General features: G+C 43.5%; 1 protein-coding gene across 5 annotated transcripts in view; it reads right to left on the bottom strand.

The window, feature by feature from the left end:
• ano1b (anoctamin 1, calcium activated chloride channel b) overlaps positions 1-24418 on the bottom strand; it is a 110425-nt gene that overhangs the window by 9876 nt on the left and 76131 nt on the right. For 4 of the 5 annotated variants that reach the window (XM_084671491.1, XM_084671489.1, XM_084671493.1 and 1 more), the window contains 8 exons: positions 23873-23944; positions 23466-23543; positions 21747-21821; positions 21341-21542; positions 21144-21255; positions 20900-20957; positions 12940-13040; positions 12692-12834 (listed from right to left, as the gene is read on the bottom strand). In XM_084671491.1, the coding sequence (XP_084527617.1) occupies positions 12692-12834; positions 12940-13040; positions 20900-20957; positions 21144-21255; positions 21341-21542; positions 21747-21821; positions 23466-23543; positions 23873-23944 (841 nt within the window). The remainder of the gene's footprint in view (positions 1-12691; positions 12835-12939; positions 13041-20899; positions 20958-21143; positions 21256-21340; positions 21543-21746; positions 21822-23465; positions 23544-23872; positions 23945-24418) is intronic. The other variant, XM_084671490.1, reaches the window with a different exon arrangement.

Here is a 24418-nt window from a genome sequence, read left to right as displayed (position 1 = left end):
AAAATGTATCGAAGGTAGACGAAGGGCAGGAGTGAGTTGTACAAGTGTACATATACTTGGTGCCCTCCCAGAGTGAGTGTATTTCTGTTATAAGCCGGCAGACTCTCTTCGGGTAGGGAGTTAAAGTACTTTGTCAATTCGATAACAAACTGCGCGCATCGCTGGAATAGCGATAGATAACATCATTGGCCAGAACTTAACGCTTGTGAATATGCTTTTGTATCAGAATGAGTAGATATTAGACATATAAAGGACTGTAATTTACTGTAAATAGAGAAAAACACGTCTGCACATGCACCAGGAACACAGAACACAACATGGACTCTTTTTCTCTCTCCCTCTCAGACACACACACACACACACACACACATCCTGTCTCTCCCTCTCGAACACGTAAACTCACATTCTGTCTGTCTCTTTTCACTCCCTCACATACACACACACACCCACTCACTCCTACACACATAACCACTGAAAACACACACACACATTCACATCCTCTCAGTCTTTGTCTTTTCTGCCTGTTTCAAATACCCCCACCCTGTCTCTATCTCTCTCTCTCTTCTTCTCTCACACACACAAAAACACACACACACTCGTTCCCAGTCACACACACACATACGCACACACACACATATATCCACAAACACTTTCACACACACACACACACCCACTCAGTCCCAGTTACACACACTCACGTACACACACTTCCACAAACACTCACTCTCATTCGCGCACACACATACATCCACATACACTCTTACACATATTTAAACTAACGTCCTTCAAACACACACATACACCCACTCATTCTCAGTCACACACTTTGCTTGCTTGTAGTTGTCCATCGAGGCTGATGATGACGTCCACCTCTGATTTCACCGGTGGATTCTCTGGTGACTGTACAGTCCTATTCTGGATCCACAGATTTTGTCACATGTGGGACATGTGTATGTGCTAGTAATGGTACTGGCAACCTTGGCTGTGTTTCCTCTACGCCTTCTTTCCCACCTGTCCTGTCTCCTGGCTGTCCTGTCCTCCTCCAGCGCTTCTGTCCCGTCCCGGCACACCTGGCGCCAGGTGTTACGGTCAGCAGCCAAGCCCTCCAGGTCCCCAGGTCTGACTTTACACCTCTTCAGTGCTGTTTTTATCTGATCTTTATAGCGCTTCTTCTGCCCCCCAACAGAGCGTTGGCCTTGGGCAAGCTGGCCATACAGCACTTTGTGAGGCAGCCGATTGAGGGGCATCCTTATAACGTGCCCCAGCCATCTCAGCTGATGGTGGGTGATGGTGGCCTCAATGCTCTTACAGCCTGCTCTCCTGAGGATCTCAGTGTGTGGCACTTGGTCACGCCAAGTGATTCCTAGCATGCGCTGGAGACAGCGGATGTGAAAATTCTCCAGGAACTTCACATGACGGCTGTAAGTGACCCAGGCTTCGCAACTGTAGAGGAGGGTGGTGATGCAAACGGCTTGCAGCCTTCTGATGTTAAAAAGATTACCATCTAGTCTGTAAACTACTGTCACCCCGCTGTTGTCCTCAACTTCTTTATGGAAAAGTTGGGTGATGCATAGGAGGAAGATGTTGAAGAGCACTGGTGCTAGTACACACCCCTGCCGGACCTCTGTGCACACAGGGAAGGAGGCAGACTCTTGTCCTGCTATTGTCACCCTAGCATTCATACCATCATGAAACTGACGGAGGATGTTAACAAAATTGCTAGGGCATCCAAACCGGAGCAAGATGTCCCACAGTAGGTCTCTCTGCACAGTGTCGAAGGCTTTGGAGAGGTCGACAAAATCCATAAACAGGTCTTGATGTTGCTCCCTGCACTTTTCCTGAAGTTGCCTGGCTGTAAAGACCATGTCGACTGTACTCCTGTTCTTTCTGAAGCCACACTGTGATTCTGGGAGCAGTGACTCTGTGATGTTGTCGAGTAGCTTCCGCAGCAACACCTTGGCCAGGACCTTACCAGCAACAGCAAGGAGTGATATACCCCTGTGGTTGCCACATATGGTCTTGTCACCTTTGTTCTTGTAGATGGTGACAATTTTGGCATCTCTCCATTGCTGTGGGATGTTTTCATCAGCCCATACTTTCATAATGTGTTGATGTAACGCTCTTGTACAGAGGTAACCACCCTGCTTTAGCAGTTCTGCAGGGATATTGTCAATGCCCGGAGACTTGTTGTTCTTCAGGGAGCGGACGGCTGACAGAACCTGGAAGGAAGGTCGGGGGCTGGTTAAGGTTGTCAATCGGTGGAAGTTCAGGCAGTTGATCCAGGATGGTGTGATCTGCTTCAGAGTCCTGATTCAGCAGGGTCTTAAAATGTTCAGCCCATCTCTCCAGTACACTGCTCTGGTCTTTTAGGACTCTGAGCCCATCTGCTGTTTTCAGGGGTGTAATGCTGTGGTTTGTTGGGCCGTAGATAGATTTGGCTGCATTGTAAAAGTTATGCATATCATTTCTATCAGCAAAAGACTAGATTTCCTGAGCCTTCTCTGTCCACCACCTGTTTTGCATTGTCCGCAGGGTCTTTTGCACTTCACGCCTCGCTCTCTGCCATTGCTGTCTGGCGGCGCTCGATGAGGGTTTTTTCAGAGTTGCCTGGTGTGCTTTGTGCATGGCGTTCAGCGAGTTAAGGATGGTGTCTGAGTTATTGTCAAACCAGTCCTGGTGATTCTTGGTCTTACAGCCGATTGAGTGGGCTGCTGCTTCATGAAGGGCTGAGCTGATAGTGGTCCACTGCTGGTCTGTGGCATTCTCTCCACTAAGAGTGAGCTCAAGTTTTTCAGCCAGAGAGCATCAAAACTCATTTCTTGTGCTGGTATCTTCCAGACGGGCGCAATCTAAGCGTCTCCCACTGGACCCACGTTTCCGCGTGGGGTGGCGTACACTCATGTGGATTTTGGCCATTATCATCCGGTGGTCTGTCCAGCATTCTGCACCTCTCATGGCCCGGCACATGTGAACGTCTTTGATGTCACAACGTCTCATGATGACATAGTCAATCAGGTGCCAGTGTTTAGAGCGTGGGTGCATCCATGATGTTTTATATTTGGTCTTTTGCTGAAAGATGGTGTTGGTTATGGTTAGGTTGTGTTCAGAGCAGAGAGTAAGTAATCTCATGCCATTTGAGTTGGCCTGACCAATACCATGCCTGCCAAGCACTCCTTTCCATATCCTGTCACTCTGCCCCACACAAGCATTGAAGTCCCCAAGGAGGAGGATCTTGTCGGACTTGGGGATCCGGTGAAGAGCCTCATCCAGTGACTGATAGAATGAGTCTTTAACCTCAGTGTCGGATGGCAGGGTTGGGGCATACACACTAAGGAGTGTAGCAAAGCGGTTCTTCGCCAAGGGGATATGGAGGGTCATCAGTCTTTCACTGATGCCCACAGGTGTTTCAGTGAGTCTTGGTAGCAGTGTGTTCCTGATGGCCAGTCCCACACCGTGCAGATGTTTTCCACCTAGGGGGTAGCCTTTCCAGAAGAAGGTTTAACCGGCCCCCTTCTCTATCAGCGACCCTTCATCAAGGAGCCTGGTCTTGCTAATTGCGGCAATATCGATGTTGTAACGTCTCAGCTCCTCCGCAATCAGTGCTGTTCTTCGCAATCACACACACACTCACGTACACATACTTCCACAAACACTCACTCTCATTCACGCACGCACACACACACACACAAACATTCATTATCGTTCCCTGCCACACACTTTCGCACCCTCTCTCTGTGATTCGCTATTCCTTGTTGTTACTCGCTGAGTTGTGTTTGAGTTACCGAACGATAGACACAGGCTTTGCGGGGAATAGCGCCACCTGCAAAAGATAAAAGAACGACTGCTCTCATAACTAGAAGCAAGGTTGTGTGAGCATGAAGCAGGAAGCGGCTCCATTGAGAGACAGGAAGAGAAGCACTAGAGATTGTGTGTAATACTGACGGTAATCAGAAGTATCAGGGGACTGTGATTATTGTAAAATACACACAGAACAGTATTAACAACAAGTTAAGTTATTGTCGAACACATTAAGGATCCCAGAGTTCCAGTTTTGAATACAGTGACATTTTATAAATTGGCATACTAGATAACAGTAATATAAAATACTACTTCTTACTTATTCTACTTTGATTAATGCACACAGACACAGTAGTATTTTGATAAAAAACAAAACAAAATCTCACAGTATCACCGTTGTTCCCAGTAGGCTAAGTGAGGATAGGAAGGTAGGATTATACTACCAGACCTCCCTAAGCAATAGACAAATGAGGCTGGTGTAGGACCCCAACTTAGCTCCAGTGAGCTAACTGGCACAACTAATGAGCTATTTTGTAGAAATTAAGAAAACGGACGACCAACCAGAGTTTCCCAGGTCCTTGGTCAGCAGAACACAACACATTTAAACGGGGATCATTCACAGGAAAAACTGTGGGAAGGCTTTGGACAGCCAGGTTACAGCTCCAATGGAGGTAATAAAAAATAAAGATGCCACCCAGACGACAGTTAATTAAACAGTTCATGACGAAATGGCGTGCTCGCAATTCAGTTAGGCCGAAAGGAGGATCCTTTGATTTAGCGTGCTGTGAGGAGGTGGAGGTCAACATAAAGCCCCATAAAATCTAAAGTTTTGAAAGAAGACAAGGGAAAAGGAAGTGATAGGTTGGGTTAGAAAGGAAGGACACAAACGCCAGCAGATGGCAAGAAAAAGACAGAAAATACGAGGTGATGAAAGAAGACAGAGAAAATAACCAATCCAACAGAGACAGGAATAAAGGAAGCACAGGGACAGCGCCCCACCGCACCAGTGTGGCCATTGGAGCCACCCCCATATTTAGACTAACCCATTCAGAGTAGGACAGTATCCGTTCATGAACACAGGTCCTGAAGGAGAGACAATGACAGGTCAGCTACAGGGAGATTTCACTTTTAGACAACGGAAGTGGAGTCAACTTAAGAGGGTCTTATCATTGGGACAACATGACCATCCAGACGTCCAACCTAAGGAGTGTGAGGAAACTGACGCAGCACCTTCAATGCAACCATCAACAGATTGCACATTAGGGGCATGCCCCAAACAAAGCAGCAGAAGGGGACAACATCAATCAGAAATGTCAAGACTGGGAGGAGTCAATACAAAGGATGGAGTATGAAATAAACAACCTGAAGGCAAAATTACAAAACCGCAGTGACAAGATGTCCACAAACTGGCCAACACCTGAAATCAGACCAAACGAGAACCCCCACAGCGCATGGCAACAGGTCAGCGGCAGAGGGGCCGTGCACTCAAGTCATCACACACATGAAGAACAACCACAGTGTTGGGTGAGAGATGGAGGAAGACTTGGGAGAAGATCCAGCCAAACCGACAACCTAGATGGGAGGAGAACAGAGGATCCAGATGACCTGATCCAGCATTGCCCACTGGTGGTAAAAGGACCAGTGATGTTCCAGCCACAGCCCCAACCTCCTGCTCCACCAGGACCAGTGATGTTCCAGCCACAGCCCCAACCTCCTGCTCCACCAGGACCAGTGCAGGCAGCACCAGTCAACCCCCCAGATACCACCCTGCCTACAATCCAAGGGTATGGCAGCCCCTCAGATGACAACTATCGGTCCTGGAAGGGAAGAGGTGGACCTATGCAACGTGGAGGGAGACCCCGTGGGGGAGGAGGACGAGGCCAACCCCCACAGAAAGATGGACAAACACAGTCCAACCCCAATCCGACGAACAATCAGCCACGAACTGCGTGGTGGGGATGTGGACAACAAGGACATTACAAACGAGACTGTCCAACAAACCCGCCCGTGGGGCCAGCGGCAGGCTGGCAAAAGAGGTGCCCAGAGAAGCCTGAGGGGGAACCGATGTTGCCAGTTATCTCATTACAGCCACGAGAAGAACCCACCATACCAGTTACAGTGCAAGAGCGAGAACATGCCTTCATGGTGGATACAGGAGCGACGTACTCATGCATTGGAAAAAATGGCTTCAATCTCCCCCTCTCAAGTTCATCCATCCGAACTGTAGGCTTTTCTGGGAAAACACAAGTGATTCCACTTACGGAGCCACTCACAATGAAAATGTAAGGAAAAACTAATGTAGCGCGTCTACTGTACTTTGCGCATACTCCGATCAATCTATTAAGAAAATACATTCTCTGCATATTAAAAGCCAATATCGTGTGCACCCAAAGCGGCCTGCGAGTGGAGTTCCAAGAAGACCCCATAGCAAACCAGATGATGCCACTGACGGTTGAAAAAAGGAACTACAATATGTCTTAAGTCCACTAATGAATGTAACAACACAAGATCCCCAGAGCCAGACACCACCACTAGTGTACTGGCTACAATTGTGGCCCCACAAGAATCTTCATTGATCCAGTCATGGGAAGAATGGGAGCCATGGATCCAAGCACTAGTAGGGAAACCAAGACCACAACAAATGCCGCTCCACTGCACTCTTCTATATGACAAACATCAAAGTCACCCGGACTATTTCATTTAATGTATTCATTTATTTTGCAGGGACATAGCGCACCAATCAACAGCAAAACTAAGAGGCTAATGTTCATCTGCTGTCCCCTGCCAGATGTTTGAAGGCAGCCTAAAATTATGCAGACTGTTGGATAGAGATGATAAAAAAAACAAGTACTCTATCAACAACCAGGATATCTTTGTAGGCCCCGAAGGAGCTGCCACAGCTATAACACTCCCACCAGAATAAAAAAATTGTAAAAATGTTATATTAATGACAATCTCACGAATTAGGACCAATAGTAAGAGCAGCTTTACAGGCATTAGAATGGAGGCCCACAAATACAAATATAATGTAATGTCAACTTTGAGAGCATTTGTTAGGACCGAAACCCCCCACGTTATGATTAAAACATAACACAGATGTACGTTAAATAAAGGCAGCAGAACCCATACATGTAAAAGTAAAGCAAGGAGCAAGATTACCCTACCAGAGACAACACCCTCTCTGACACCACGCTATAGACAGGATTAGTGAATGCAGGAGCCCTAGAAACAAAAAGCTCCTGTAAAACACCCATCTTTCCAATAAAGAAGCCACACTAATGATTATCGATTGGTACGTGATCTGCGGGCTATTAACTCCATTGGAGACGTTCCAAAGGTGATTGTTCCTGATAACCACACCATACTATCCAACATTCCGCCAGGCACCAAATAGCACACAGTTGTTGACCTGTGCTTTTTTCTGTTTCAGTGCATTCAGACTCACAACACCTATTTGTTTTCACCTTTGAAGGTAAACAAATTACTTACACCCGATTACCCCAGGGATTCCTGGACAGTCTAGCTGTGTTTCATCAGTGTTGGCCCAGGACTTGCAGAATCTGCAGGTTACCAGTACCTTTATCCAGTAGGCTACATAAAGTAAGTAGGGACAAGTTACAGTTTGTGTCAGACGACAGTTGATTTTCTGGGCAGGCAGCTTAGTGGGGATAGGAGACAGATAGCCCTGTCACAGATTGACACCATAGTCAAGGCTCCGAAGCATCAGACGATAGGGTTAATGCTTACCTTGTTGGGAATGACGGGATACAGCAGACCATGGATTTGTGAGTATGCCCTCAAATCAGCACCTTTGCGAGCCCTTACTAGGGCTACAGGGCAGGCAAGTAGTGCTGCTACATTGCAGTGGACCAAAGAGGTTGAGGGAGCTTTTTAGCTCTCAATAGTGACATGCAATCCGCCCTCACCCTTGGCAATCCCGTTTACTCAAAACCATTTCATCTTTATGTTGCAGAATGATCTGGATATGCTACTGCTGTATTGTTGAAAGACACGCCCATGGGGAAACAACCATTAGCCTATTACAGTGCACAACTAGATAATATAGAGGCAGGGCTGCCACCCTGCTATCAGAGACTGGCAGCCACCGTTCTTTGGTTTCAAACAAGCATCATCACTGACAATGGGACACCCAGTAATTTTCTACACATCCCATCAACTATATGCCTTATTCACAAGCCCACATTTAGTTTAAAAACAGGCCAGAAGAACTGAGTACGAGGTCATACTGTCAGCTCCAGAACTAACCATTCAAAGGTGTGGCACGGTGAACCCATACCTGTGTTCATGCCACTGATGTCTTTGCTGTTAGGGATGCGCATGGTGGTCACCATTGCGCCAGGGGGGTGATTATAGATCACTTTCAAATCGTACGGGGTCATCATATTTAGCAGCCACAGTTGATAGTGTTACGCGAATGCAAAGTATGTGAACATTATAATATCAGGAAAGCATTTTCCGCTCCCATTTCACACAATCCAACAGCAGAAGGACCATTTAGACATCTAATGATAGACTATGTAGACAAACTGCAACGTATAAGAAGACTGAGATACATCTTGGTAGTGATCTGTCGTTTCAGTAGATGGGTAGAGGCAGTGCCAATTGTAGATCCAGATTCCTGATCAGTAGCAACATTTTCTGTGTAGAGAGGTCTTTCCAAGATTTGGGATCCCGGATAGCATAAGCTCAGACAATGGACTACATTCTGTGTCCGAAACATTTAAATTGGCATTAAAACTGTTAACAATTAAACAAGGTCTGGCAGTGTTTATCATCCCCAGTCACAAGGGATAGTCGGGAGAGCCAACGGTACCTTGAAAACCAAGGTAGCAAAGATCATGGCTGATGGTAAGTTAAACTGGGTAGGCCTACAGACCTTACCGCCGGCACTAATGATAATGCGCCCGAGTACTAACCGCCTTTAATACTAACCACCTGAGTACTAACCACCTGACATTTATAACACCGCACAAGATGACTACGGGAAGACTTCTTCCAGTTCCTTATTTAAGAGGATCCATTAAGGGTCCCTCACTTGGAGGAATTGGGAAGGGAGGTAGTGTTTCAACAGGCAAAAGGTGTCACCAAGGAAAGGGAAGCAGAGATTCCAGAGAACCAGCAGACGGTTGCACCTGGAGATTGGGTCTACGCAAAGATGAACATGGAAGACGATCCCAACCGGCTGACTGACCAACAACCCAGACTGCCAGCAGAGACCCATCTCCACCAGCCCCACTGGACCAAGCCCTGGTGTGGCCATCACCTTTTAGCTCACCAGGACCATCACACCGGATCCAGCGGCTCGATGACCCAGGAACCACCAGGCTATGATCCAATGACCAACCACCACCTCCAGGAGTCCAGACCATGGAAGTTGAAGCAGAGGATCCAACGGAAGGAGAATCCCAGATGGAGACACGGATGAAGAGACGACGACCTGCGCACCGGACCCTGGACCACTGAGACCACACGGCGGATTGGAGACGTGTCACTGGTTAGGTTTAAAAGCCTCCAGAGACGGGTGTCCAAAAAGATAACACAATGTTTCAACACTGCATGAAGGAGAGGACGAGTACTTCAACGGTGGAGGCGTCGTTACAAGGAAAAGAGCGTCAGAGAGATGAGGTGATGGCATTTCAGCACTGGAATCAGGTGCTGACTCGCAAGAATGAGAGGCTGAAGATGACGCTGGAGAGCGTGCAGCGACGTTGGGGCAACTACAAATGCATGTACCCACTGGGCCCGCCATTACAAGATTATTACACCTAAAAGTAGTTGTACTAGTTCTCCTTCACCACTTAGTAGAAGTCACATTGTTTCCCAGTTTGGCAGCTGTTTTATGGCGTGTGAAGAGGTCTGTCCCTAAACCAGTTATCAGTTAACAACAATGAAAGAAAATGACTACCCTATTATTTCTCTACTGTTTAGAATGTTCTGAACATAATAAACAGTGTTTGATCCATACCAAGCAAAATTAAGCTCATGAGCACATAACCCTTGGTCTTATCTATTAATTATGTTTCTTGTATCATCGATGAATTGATATTATTCTATAGTTTTATTATGCCTGCATAGCCATAAGTTGGGTCTATGTAAGGTGGTGTGACTATGAAAGGCCTGTGTAAATAAGACAAGTCAGAGGTCACAATATTTCCAAAGTGTATTATGCCATGCAACTTTGTACGAGGAAAATAGAAGGAATGACAAGGCCATTTCTGGAAGCCCTATCTAAAGACCTAAACAAAAGCTATCTAGCATACAATGTCCCTTTTCAGTGCCTGCAAAGGCTATGTTAATCATTTTAGCAATTGGGTATTAGGGAAACGTCTTCAAGTGCATGAAATTACACATCACAAGATCAATAAAAAATGTATGCCATATCCTAGTTTCTGTTCCCCTTTTTGTTTTGTTTTCACCATATTGTATTTGTTTTGCTGTCGTTGCAGCATTTTTGTATTGATGTCATTGTTCGTTTTGTTTGTCTTGTATACTGTTCAGAGATGCCCTTAAAGTTTAGGCCCTCAGCACAGGGATGCAGGGGTATGTGGGATGGGTAGAGGTTTTATTGTTAATTGCAACTTACTTCTGCAGGGTGCTGCAATGATGCATGACCCAGTTGCTCATTAGAACCTCGTATGACCAACAGTCCTTGTGTGAGAGATATTCAGTCATAATGAAACGTAACACTATATGCTAAAGACACGGACCAATTTTTATGAGTAGTAGGACCTCAGTGCTAAGCTTCTCAGTGTGGCTGGTGGAGGAGCAGGAAGCTGGCGATGACTCGGTTTGTCTTATATACTCAAGTAATGATGGGAACAGGTGTTCATGTCACATTATGAGCATTGTTTACCCTGATGACTCGTGGTATGTATGTCATTGGGGCTACGACGAGTTTCTAGTTACCCCAAACCCTTTTACTTAACACCCCGCTATGCATTGCAATAAATTGATAGTTCAATCGAGTTTTGGAAAGTAGAAAAGTCCACCAGGCCACGGTTGAGCTTTGCACATGATGACATGTTTATGTATTAGATTGAAATTAATAATACCCTGTTCTGTATTTCTGATGGCTCTACTGTCACAATGCACAATTGGGAAGTCTATGATTTTGTTGCCTAAGGTGTTTTTGAAAGTTTTTGTGTTCTATCAAAACTTATGTTTGTCCAGTATTGTTTCTGTTGAATAATTACAGTAGTGTTTCAAGTAGGGTTGTGATGGGACTTTGTAAGTCCCACAGGGTGGAATGTTGTGGAAAAAAAACACCATACTGTTGTAATTATGAAGATGGTTAATGATTGTGGACTTAAAGATATTTGTAATCACTCTTTGGTATATGCTATATTATTGGAAACCATATTATTACAAGTTATATTATAGGAAACCAGATGCAAAGCTGTTTGCTGATTATTGTTATTCCTAAACAATAGTCGGAGACATGAAGCCCAAAAATAAGGTTTAAATAATTAAAGGATGAGTGGGGGAGAGGAGCATGTGTATGCCTTCATAAAGGACCAGGATGCATAGCTGTAACTTATGACACATATTTGTGGCCTTACGCCCAGAAGCCTAATGCAGCTGGCTGTTCAAGGTCAGAAAGTGCCTAATTGGAAGAAGTGTCTATGTAGGAAAGTACCTGTTTTGGATCCCCTGAGACAAGGGATCCGCTTTGTAAGATTACCTAATGCCTACGTAACCAACAAAATATCGTAATATTACATACAATGGGGAGAAGACTATATAAGTTAAATTGTTAGGAGAAAAACTTCAGTCTGATCCCGGGATCACGCTCACATTCTATTGGTAATCTTTGTTACCTGAGAACCAATAAAACACTTTGCATCAACCCTGCTGAGTTCCAGTGCTGTTTTTACATTTTTAAGGGACTGAAGACGTACAGAACTTTTGTTTCATCAATAGCTAGAGCTAAATGAAGCTGAGTTGAATCACGATAGTTTGTTTGCTAAGCTGTAGTGCTAACGTTACCCTAAGGCGTTCCTGATTGCTTCGACAACAAAAGTGGAAATAACTAACGTAATCAATTATATCTAGTCAATCTGTTCTCCACCTACACACCAAGTCTCCACCTTTGTTGTTTCAGTGAGTGCTGTGGCCGTGTTGTGTCTTTGCTCCGCAGCTTTACTTGTAAACCAACCAATCAGCGTGCAGCTCATCTATATATTCATGAGCATACCATAAATTGAGAAAACCTAGCGTTTTTTCCCGGGAAAATTTCACTGGATGTATCAGGGGGCATAAAACAGCACCCGGGCCATTTTCAGCCCAACCAATGTTACATACCCTATTCGGAGACCTTAAGGAACAGTGTGAAATACCCCCAAAACTTAGTCAATCACCCCTTTAAACACTTTCAAAGCAATTGATTACTTCAAGTAGTTGACTAATATTACAGTAAACCCAGGTCTGTTTCCTAACAGCTCCCGTCATGGCCCAGGTACTACATTGAAGGTTCCACAGCACCAGTCTGTGGATGACAGGAGCTTCAGATTAATCTATACGGATATAACACTCTCAACCAACACAACACTATTTTTACTACCACAGATTTGTGATAGCATTTAGCTTCGAGGCTGTATGAGTGTGGTGTGCCAGACTGGCTTGTCTCACTGTGTCCTGCTATTCCTGACCCACCTCCCTGGGGGTTGCCATGGCAGAGGGGTTAAATATGTGCCAGGTTAAAACTGGCCACACCTGAGGTGGGTCTAGCCCAGCCCAGACTACACTAGACCAAACTAGACCAGGCCAGGTTAGACCAGGGCAGTTCAGGGCCTGGAGCCCTATACCCTAGTGGACTTTACTATAGTATGTTGTATTCTGCTCCTTTACTCCATTGTTGGTATCCCAGACTCACGCATTTCCATGTACTCCGGGGTGAGGCCAGCAAAGGGCTCCAGGAAGTTGTCTGTCTCATAGCGCTGCAGCCTTGTCTCCCTCTCCTCCTCCTGGAAGGCTGTCCTTTTGGACTTGATGTACCTGATCAGTTTCTTCAGCTTGCTGTCGACACACACACACACACACACAAAGGAACACAGTTACACACAAGACAATACACTCTTGATTTAGGAATGTGTGTGTGTGGGTGCGCATGCAAAGACTCACGGGATGCCGATCTCAAACAAATTGTTCTGTATGAGCTGTTTTCCCAACATGGTGATACTGAGCTGAATACACAGCTCCATCAGACAGCCTCCGTGAGCACACTGAGGGAGAGAACGCAAGTTACCAGACTGCTACAATATACCACTCATTACTAATAACTATATAACTACTACTAACTACTATTACTTCATGGCATAAAAACTAGATTATTGGATTTGGATCCTGATTTTAGGCCAAGATGATTTGACACATCCTATCGATACCAACCGTTTAGATTGAGGTAATTTCTTTACAAATATAATATTTTCTACTCCAGGTCCAAACGTAATATGCAGATTTTTCACATTTTCTGCAGTTATTCAGACTGAAAATCAGCAGAAATCTGTGGAATTCAGCTAGCCTTCCTGTTCTTATGTCAGAGCGACCGAAGATGTTCCACAACAGTTTGATGCCGAATATGGTCAATTGAATGTTGACATACTTTGCAAAAAAGTATTAATCCATCCTCACAAAGATCGCCTGAAAACTACCTGGCCCTGTCTCTTGCTGTAATTTTGGTCGATAAGTGTTTTCTTTTCAATTCTTAGACATTTTTGGCTAACGTTTTAATAATAGACATTTTGCCTCACCAAATTCTCACTTCCCCGCAGAATTCCACTCCCCACTCCCCGTGATTTTTACAATGTTAAGCCTAGGTTCCCTCGTCTAAAGGCCGATTTATTCTTCTCTGACTCCGTTACGGACAGACGCACGCATAAGTCGGACGGATTGGTTGAATTTATACTACCCTGACGGCTGTGCGTGCTGAAAGCAATTCCCCGCCAGAACAATAAATGGTGCTGCACTGCGATGCTAGCTAGGTTATCAAAAAGTTGGAGCAAATTTACAAATTTGCCGTTTCATCAATAAAATAAGCACATTGTCAGCAACTACACTGCCCATTTCTCGTTACATTTTAATTCAGAAGCTGATTTACATGTACTGTTTAGCTGAAATATGAATTGTAAAAACTTACAACAATGGCGGTCAAAGGATTCTGTTCTCTTGTTGGTCACGGCAACCCCGCCCCCGACGCAAGCAGTTCTTAATACGGACCAATCACAGCCAAGGGGTATCCGTAAAATGACTGGCGGATAGTCACGAAAATCAGGAGGTGCACGTAGAGCTCTCCGAGGGGTTCGGAGAGGGCATGGAGAGGGAGTTCCTTGACGGAGAGGGCGTTCCCTGTGTGCGTGTCCGTAAAAACGCAGAAGTATAAATTGGCCTTTAGGCTTTGAGGAAACAGTCAGTAGGCTATTCCCATTGATATTTTAGTGCGGATATATACCTAGCCAAATTGCACTGTAGGGGGCGAGAACGAGTCTTCAAACCTGTGTGTATGCCTTGTGTATGAAATTACCACATCAAACGTGACATGTTAACATGGATGCAGCTATGAAGCTGCCGGGTTTGCGTCAGGGAAAATTAATTTTTAAGAAGCTTCCCAATGGAAACCTCAATAAGACTAAGGTTGTTTGCACCTCCTTGTGCAAGGCAGAATTAGTTTACTGTAGGAGTTCTTCCAGTCTCAAATACCACCTAAACGCAAAGCATCCCTTAGCTAATGCGGAAGATGCCGGGCCAAGCACTGATAGTGCAGGGGAAGAGTTGTCGTCAAACTACCATGTGTGAGTGCAACTGAGGCAAGCCCGTCAGCACAGCTCTTTCAGCCAAAATTCATGTTTAACTGAATGAACAGTTAATAAACACAAGTACATCTTATTGAACATAATTTATTTTCTCACTAATTATCATAGTAAAACACAGGGGCATTGTTAGACATAAAACTCTACTGGGGCACAGGCCCCTATTCATATCCCTTTCTTTCTTCCAAGCGTGTTGCGTACAATGCACTAGCCTACTAGGCTATAGAAACAACCCTTGCTTAACCCACAATACAACAGTTCAGGGATGAAAGTTTGATATCAGCTTTGGCAGGGACATCTATAGTTTATGGGTTAGCACACATATTGTTTTTGCTTCATGTAATATATTTTATTTATGTTTTAGTAAAAATAAGATGATCAGTAGGCATTTCTTTAGTTTTGTAATGTTTTCTTAGCCTTCCTCAATTCTGACTTGTGTGCTGAGGGCGACACCTGGACTTCTGTGTGCGTGCTGCAGTGGCTATTTGCTACTTTGATTTTACAAGCGTTGATTGGGATACTGCGTTTATTGATTCTGGGATTATCAACCTAAATGAATGCACTGACTAATAAAGTAGATTGTTAAAACTCAAACTTTAGATTTTACTGGGGCACAGCAGATTTATACTGGGGCACGTGCCCCAGTAAAAAGGGTCTAACGACACGCCTGGTAGAACAGCTTTCTCAAGCAGTTTGTGATGCATTTTGAAAACAGGAGATGTGCCCCTGGGGCCTGTTCCATAAAGGTCGCTCAAAAAAGCTAAATTTAAAGTCCTAAACCAGACTTGAATAAGTTTAATTAGTCAAAGGGGTCTAAAGCGGTTCCATAAAGGCCAATTTCGGCTCACGCAGTCCTACTAATTCAAGTCAGATTTAAGTAGTCGAGCTAATTGCGCGTGCACCCTATTCTTAAGCAGCCCGAGAGGTTAAACATGGATCATACAATCCACCACGGCAAAAGCAATGCACACGGCCATGTGACTTCTTCCAGAAAGAACGTTCCCTTTAAATCGTGTACAAGTCAGGGAAATGGAGGGCGGATCTAGGTTTGTTTTGCAATTGTAGGGTACGATTAACAATTACATTGCTATGATAATTATACTTGGATAATTTAGATTGAGAAATAGGCCTATGCCTGATGCCTAAACATTTGAAATCACAAACTAACATCTATACATTAACGGCTATGGTGTGTAGCCTATCAAAGCATTGTTCATCATTGTTTAATGCATTAGGGTAAATGTTGTAGGCTAATTAAGTTGATTTCTATCAATGTTGGACATATTGAACTGATGAGAATAAGAAAATTAGAATATACGTGGTAAAACATTGTTTTCCCGTTGGGTCAGTGTTACAGGAACGTCTGGTTAAGCACCAAGTCACGCTAAGCCCGACAGTTAGTCTGACCCTGACCAGACTAGTTTCGCAGCCTAAGTTGCCATAGTAACCGAGTTCGAACTACGTTGAGCTAGCTTTATGGAACCGAATGAACTAGAAATGAGTCAGACTAACTGACATTAGTCTAGCTTATTCGGTAAACTCGCTTCATAGACCAGGCCTCTGGTCTAATGCGCCACCTGGCTTGAAAAAACCCGTTCTCAAAGACTTTTGTCATTATTTGGGTAGCACACATATTCTGAATGCCTTTGGCAGAATTCAAATGAGCCATTTTAAACAAGATTAATTCCAAGATTACAGTGAGATTAATCTAGATTTATAAAATACATTTATGCCCACCACAAATAAAAAGTATACTATTATCATGGTACTTAAAGTTTACTTGCAGTGTACTTATTTATATACTGTTTTTGTACTAAGTAAACTGAATTGGCCCACTTTTTAGGTCATTTAGTACACTTTAAAGTACACTTATAGTGTATTTGAGGTTTACTTTTGAATACTGTAAAGTAGCCTTTGCACTTTTAGTGTATGAAGTATACTTCTTAAAGTACTTCAAAGTATACCTTTGAATATTCTAAAGTAACCTGTGTAGTCCACTTTCAGTTCATGAAGTATACTTCCTAAAGTACCTCAAAGTATACTTTGGAATACTTTCAAGTGGACTTTCAATTAATGTAAGTACTTCACGAAGTAAACTTAATAAATGTCCATTTACTGTAATATATTTAAATGTTTAGGGGCTTCTCAAACACCGCCGATCTTGCGACACTTGACGAGAACGGGGGCCCTTGCCATTGGACACTGCAGGTTATTAGCTGAAAGAAGCTAATTACTGTGTATGCCTCATGTCATAGAAGTCCAGCTCTTCTGATCAAACGTAACTAGGGCTGCACGATTATGGCCAAAATGATAATCACGATTATTTTGATCAATTATCACGATTATTTGTTGATTTAACCTAATCAAATTTGATTGTCACAATGCATTGTAGCTGCAGAATGGATGTGAATACAACTCAAAATATACAATCAATAAAAACAAACAATCTCCGTCCACACAAGCGTTTTCATATCGTTTTCCAAATGTTTGCCGTCCACACTAACACGGTACATGACAATCGTTGTCATGGTTACGCCACTCCTGTCCCTCCCTCCCGCCATGCTGCTCTGTTTACATACTCCTCTGGCAATACTATTTGGTGTTTTAAAATTGTCCCACCAGCTAGCTGTTCAGCCAGGTCTCACCCAGAATCGCCGCTCTTTGTTTGGTTTAAACTGTCTTCTCTGCCTTGTCCCCCAATCGGTCAGGCACACCGAGTAGGCCTACAACGCTCGCCTTCTGCGTAGGAGAAACGCGTTTCTATTAAGTCATAATACTTGTACCTGAAGTAGGCTACAGTAACTAAACTGGTAAATAAATTATAGAGATGGAGTAGCATATTTCTTTCACCTTCCATGTTCATCTTGACATTAGAGCGAAAGCTACCCCCAATGCTATAGCAACTGAATTTCATTGTATCTGAAAAGCTCCGTGGACCCCGTCCTACTACGCGAACCCAGCCTTTTCACATGTCTCGGGCTAGTGTGGACGGGGCCTCTGTCCTCTACCGCCTACATCTAGAAACTAAGCTGCGTGGTGCAGGGAACATCTCGTGATCAGACATTAGGTGTATTCAACTCCATGCAGCGCCGCTGCCGGCTGCAGCCTACAGATAGAAAATAGAGTTCATCATAGCCCAATACATAAAATGACAAATTTTCCGATTTTACAGAGCCGTTTATAACTCCTCCGCGACTGCAAGCGGCAACTCTCGCTTGTCGTTTCATGCAGCCGCAGCATTGGTCAAACGCACCTATTGGTTTACGGAGCGCTATATTGGCTTTGCAAAAAAATAACTTTGATATGGAGCGTTCTAAAACGGAATGACGCATTTTAAATATCGCTCGATCACGTGAATTTGATCGTGGGAAAACAAAATTGTGATCGTGATTAAAATTCAATTAATCTTGCTGCCCTAAACGTAACAGTCATTTAACTCATGGTTACAACACAACACAACGATAATTACCACGAAACAAAACACTACATCCTAAGCTGACACATTTAAAAAACTAAATTCATGAAGTTACATGAAGTTACATTATTTTGAACAAGCAGCAAACTTATCAGCAAATTTTAACACTATTTACCGCCTTGCATCATGGGAATTGACCAGCCAATGAGCCACGCTATCTTCATTTTTTCATTGCATTTCAATGCATAATGCAACCCTTGTGCCTGCTTCTTTCTCAAGTAGCTTTTTCCAAAAATACTACAATTGATAACTATTTGTATCAGAGTATAGGGCTTCAAAATGTTTTGGCAGTAATTAAGGTTACAGCTTCAGTAACAAAAATGATTCAATGTGCAATGCATAATAGATTTTCCAAGACATGAATAATTAGAATATACAAGATGGATCTAAAACATTTAACCTGTAATGTACTTTAAAGGTATTTTGACAGTTTTTGCTTTATAATAACAGAAAACGTTTGTTTTTCAAAGCATACTTCTTAAAAGTATTAGCCTGACGTTGTCATACTCATAATTCTAGTCAGAATATGACTGTTGAACTAGCCGTTGGGCTTTGACTACGGGGAGTGTTTCAAACGAGCCTGGAAAACAAATGCCTCTTCGCTCAATTGGATAGACTTACAACCAATCAGAGCAACGTAATATGTTGTTTGTTCAAAACGAATTCAACTTAAGCGCTCTTTTGTGACGTGGGTGATTACATTACTGTTGATCATCTGTCCATCATCGTATTAAGCCCGCCCTGGCAATTTCATTGGTACGCCCAGATTCTGGTTTTCTGTAGTTGTTCCCCAATACGAGACCCTCCAGACCCAACTTCCCGACCAAATTTTTTTGTGGGCGGGGAGAAGTTGGGCTGGCAGCCAGGCTATAAAAGTATATCAAAAGTGAACTATTTTCTGAGTATACTTAAAAGTATATCAAAAGTGAACTTTTTTCTAAGTACACTTCTTAAAAGTATATCAAAAGTAAACTTATCTAAGCATAATTCTTAAAAGTATATCAAAAGTGAACCAAAAGTGTACTATCCATATTTAAGTATACTTAGTTTACTTTAATATACTACTTGAGAAACTATGCTGATGTTGTGCTACACTGTCCTATCGGAATGAGGTAATATGTGAATTATGTTGTATTTGCGACTGCTGTTATCCTAGTCACTGTATGGTTAAAGCGAGCATCCTTCTTTGTATTCATTTGTACGAATCACTTTTAGTAGAACTAACTTCTGATTCTTGATTACGTTGTACTTGCTATTATAGCCTACTTACTAAACACAATGTATGCCAATTGTAATAGAATCGTCTGGTAAATGAGTATAGCTACATTTTAAAAATGTATATAAAAGGCCCCTGCTCACAGGTCCCTCCTACCAGAATTTAACTTATATTTCCCTCTTAGTAAACTACTTACACAACTGTTTTGTGTTGACAATCATATCCATTTTATAGATCCTGCTTCCCACAGCCTAGTTAGTATCTTCTAACTTCCAATGTACAGTGTTTGGTTTTAGGACCTTCCCTTTGTGAATGGCTAGTGAAAAACATCTAATAAATGATGATATTTTGATTGGTTCCATAAAATTTATTTTAAACAAAAAACTATGATGATATATTTAACAAAAGGTAGAAAAAATAAATAGTGATAATCTAAATAAGATTTTTAACAAGTTTGAGGCTTGACCATGAAAACAAGTCAGGGCTATTTACGGCAGGCAGCACAGACATATTCCTCTCAGTTGGATTTGAACACAACACTGATGGAACCATCTGAGGCAGCTGTCACAGCCAACCTGAGATTTTGGATAAACATTAACGGGTGATTGACTGGGATTTTGGGGTATTTCACACTGTTCCTTAAGGTCTCCGAATAGGGTATGTAACATTTACAGTTAGTCATTTAGCAGACGCTCTTATCCAGATCGACTTATAGTACAAGTATAGGGACATTTTCCCTGAGGCAAGTAGGGTGAAGTGCCTTGCCCAAGGACACAATGTAATTTTGCATGGGCGGGAATCAAACCAACAACCTTCTGATTAATAGCCTGACCCCCGTGTAACATTGGTTGGGCTTAAAATGGCCCGGGTGCTGTGAAATTTTCAGTGAAATTTTCCCCGGGAAAAAACACTAGGTTTTCTCCTTTTATGGTATGCTCATGAATATATAGATGAGCTGCGCGCTGATTGGGTGGTTTACAATGAGTGAAGCTGCAGAACAAAGACGCAACACGGCCAACACTCACTGAAACAAGAAGATGAAGACTTGAAATAAAAATGTAATAAATCTATTGTCTACAAAACACAGTTTTCAACAGATTGACTAGACATCATTTGAAATGATTACGTTAGTTGTTTCCACTTCACGAGTTGGGGAGTGGAATTCTGCAGGGGAGTGAGAATTCGGCCCTGCTCAGACCAATGCGTTCTGTTTGAAAATCAATGGGTTCTCGTTGGAATTCTGCGCTCGCGTATTATGTTTGGGCCTGCTCAACTGAGGAGAACATAGCATGTTTAAAATATCAAAGTTTAAGATCCAATCTTGGTTATCTGACAGGGTTACCTTCCAACACCATCTGCAGTTCTGCACTTGCTTATGGCATGATTAATAAACATGATAGCCAGCTAAGTTCTTACGCAATTAAATGAAAACTATTATATATCAATGACAAATAATTAATGGATATTTTTCTTTGGTCTCGATTGAATTCTTACACCTGTTTTCCTCCTAAACAAGAGTTTTAAAATGGTGTGTCAGCCATCTGAGTGGAGAGGACAATTTAGAGGAGAATGTATGTAGCTCACCTCCTCCATACGGTAAGATTCAAACACATAAAGGTAACTCCCAGGGCGACCAACCAGCCTATGGGAACAAAGCACAAGAGGAGTCAGGGACATGCATTTGAAGTTTAATATAATTTGTGTTGACCATTAATCACAAAAACATCTCAGTAGGTATGTAGGAGCTGGTAGCTAGTTTGTACTTGAGTGATGGGAATATTTTGTAGGGTTGGAAGTATTTAAATATTATTCTGGTTGGACCACTGACCTGCCTCTGAAGAAAGCAATGTATATGATTGGGGTGAAGGCGTTGACAAACTTCAGAATAAAGGTTTTGAAGATCAGCCTTTCCTCAAAGCTCTTATCTGTTTTTGGAACCTCTGAAAACAAAGTTTTCAAGTCTTATTCAGACATCAATGTAAACGTTATAGTGGAGGAGCTACACAGTGGCGAACAGTGTACTACCTAGCACAGTGAGCCAGCGGGCGACAGCTCCGTAGACCTCGTCCAGGATGAGGATGACCACTAGGTTGATGATGGCTGCTGTGGTCTTGACGGTCAGACGCACATTGGACCGCGTGATGGGGTTGGGGCTGATCTGAAGTGCCGCCGTGGTGGAGATACGATACAGGATCACTCCGAACACGATCGCAAAGGTAACCCCTATCTGGGAGAAGGAACCGCACAAAGTGACTTAATTTATTGATTGACTTTTCAGAAAGACTAAATGACTGACTTATTGACTGATTGATTTAATTCATTTAAATGCGTACAATTAATACAGTATACCACAGCTTGACTGAGGCCAACTGTCTGATCGTCGTACAGTAACAATATGTTGCGTAACAAGCCAACAGAATGGTGCACCCACCATTAGAAGCATCATGACAATGTTGGTCATGTAGGCGGGAAAGCGGTCTCTGCACGTTAGCTTCTCCTTCTCTGCCTAAATGGGGGGTTGAAATATTAAGAGGGAGAGAGCTACAAATGAGCATGAAGTGAATATGTCTATACAGTATGGGCAGTCTGGAGGAGCACCCATCCAGCAGAGACAGAAAACAACAGCATAGAAAGGAGAGGAGGAGGAGATTGATGTTTTGGATGCTGGCTGACACAAGTATCACATAGTTATAACAGCTACGTGATGCATTATTCAGACCCAGTAGAGCAGTGGTTCTCAAAGTGGGGGTCGCGAGACAGCGAGGGGGGGTCGCGAGATGATTTCCAGAAATCAAGGAACATTTTAAAACAATTAGAAATAGCATATTTTAGCCAAAATGTTAACAAGTTAAAAATAGTAAATTATTGGCATGCATTAATTAAATTAATGCATGCCAATAAAAAAGCCATCTGCCTTTTGATTTTCCATTCACTGTAAGTACGGCAAACCATCTGACATCCAACCAGGAGGAAGCATTAGTTGAACTGTCAATGACCGAACATTAAAGGCAGCGTTCTCAGCCAAGACACTGGCTGAGTTTTGGATTTCAGTGGAGAGGGAATACCCCAGGTGGTGGCAGCACCACCTGACAGCACGAGAATTAAAAATAATATGACTTGAAAACCCACCACTGCGGCACCCCCCCGCAGTAGCGGGGGCTATCGGGAGCACCGGGAGAAGAATAATGATGGAAAACCAGGCTAAGAAACATAAGGCTGGGGTTGAAAAAGAGACAAAAATACATCACTTTCACTAGACAAGATTTTACCAATTGAAAAACGGCTATGTTTATTTTACACAAAGCTCAAAATATATTTTGCGCTCAAATAAAGGCCAAAAAATGTGGCTCGCACACTCACAATAACTATCGGACTCCCGAACTAGCGTCACATCAAACTCAGATTGTGCATGCATTAGCAGGTTAGCTGTGGTAGCATATTCGGCAGCCAGTTCTGGTGGGCCGTTACGGATCAAAGTCAAGGGCCTATTTTTACTTCCACGTATATGTAAACCACCTCCGAGGATGCGGGGGTCGCGAGTCACTGGCACCATTATTTTAGGGGTCGTGGGCTGAAAAGTTTGAGAACCCCTGCAGTAGAGGATGCTGAGGTGTCTCCATTCCCTTCTTGTCCAGTGTTTATTCATGCAGCAAAACCTTTAAATACAGTACAGTAAGTCTCCATCAGGTCAGGTCAGCACTTCTCAGCAGATGTTAGGTTCACAGAGCAGGCCTTCATGCTGTCACTAAACTACACAAACACTCCGCATCTTCGTCTCACTACCGGTAGATAGGACCACCACAACGTGCTATTACTGTAGGGTTACGACAAACACAGGAAGATCAAAACCAAAGAGAATCAAACATAATCGAAGCTTTGTCAAATACACATGAGGCAACATGCTCTGAATCTTATATCTGCTACACGTGGGGAGGTAAGTGTGTGTGTTTGTGTGGTATTGTATGCTTGTGTTGTGTGTATGTGTTGATGTGTGGGGGTGTGTTTGCATATGTTTGTAGGCTTGTGTGTGTGGGTTCACATATGGGTGCATAGATGGAGTGGGGTGGGTCTCGCTGGACCAGGTCAGAGTGAGTGAGTGAGTGAGTGAGAGTGAGGTGAGGGAGGAGGTAGAGGAGGACAGGTGAAGTACCCGCTTCAGCCCTGCCATGGCACACTGAACTGTCTGCTTCCATTTGTTTGTTGGGTCCTCAGCTACCTCACAGGACTTCTACACGACAGCCGGACGGGACACATCAGCAACCCAACGCACCCAAACGATAACCAGGTCACAGAGATAAACAACATCAAACAACAACAACAATCTAGTTGTGTCACTGAATCAAATCATAGCTTGGAGTCATTTTATATCAACTTCCATCCAGGAAAAATCAATTGTAAATCTAAAAAGAGTAAAAGCGTGCATATTGTGAGGTCTCAACTGACAAACAAAAGGATAATCCATTAAGAGTTTACCATGAAGCATGCAGCAGCAATTGGCGGGATTAGCAATATGAGATGAAAAAGATCAGTCAGGAAGTGTGAACAAGAGGCATGTACCTTCTGTGTTTGGTGTTCTTTCCTCAGAGACTTCTGCATGACACAGAACTCATACTCAGCCCGTGGGTGGTCCTAGTGGGGGGCGAGAGGAGGACAGTTATCACTCTAACAGCAAACGCCAGCAAACGGGTGGGGGGGGGGGGGTACTATATCACTCCCCAACCTCACATAGAAGGTTTTACAGGCAGTAACAGAAGGTTCCTTCAAACATGTGAACCAGTAAAGCATGGTGGGTTTGAAGTGACAGGGCTAGAGGGTTAGTCCACCCAAAACTTGAACCTCCTATATAATTAGCCCAATTTCAGTTATTCTAGACGGGTTTCATGACCATGTCACCTGTCAAGCACTGTCAAGTCACTAGGTGTGTTCGACTTCATGCAGCAGACGGCTGCCTTGAAGCTGAGAATGCCATTGGCTGCTTCAAGTCAGCAGGGCTGCAGGCGACACCGGCGCTGCATAAAGTCAATTGCACCTATCGTCTGTGTGTAAGATCAGATAGCAGGTTGATTTGGGGGAACTTTCCCTGTTACAGGAAAGTCCAGTGAG

Source organism: Hypomesus nipponensis, chromosome 14, assembly GCF_054491055.1.
Source record: "Hypomesus nipponensis isolate SF chromosome 14, ASM5449105v1, whole genome shotgun sequence".
NCBI lineage: Eukaryota > Metazoa > Chordata > Actinopteri > Osmeriformes > Osmeridae > Hypomesus > Hypomesus nipponensis.
Note: the sequence above shows the minus strand (reverse complement) of the source record. Positions and strands in the feature narration are given on the sequence as shown.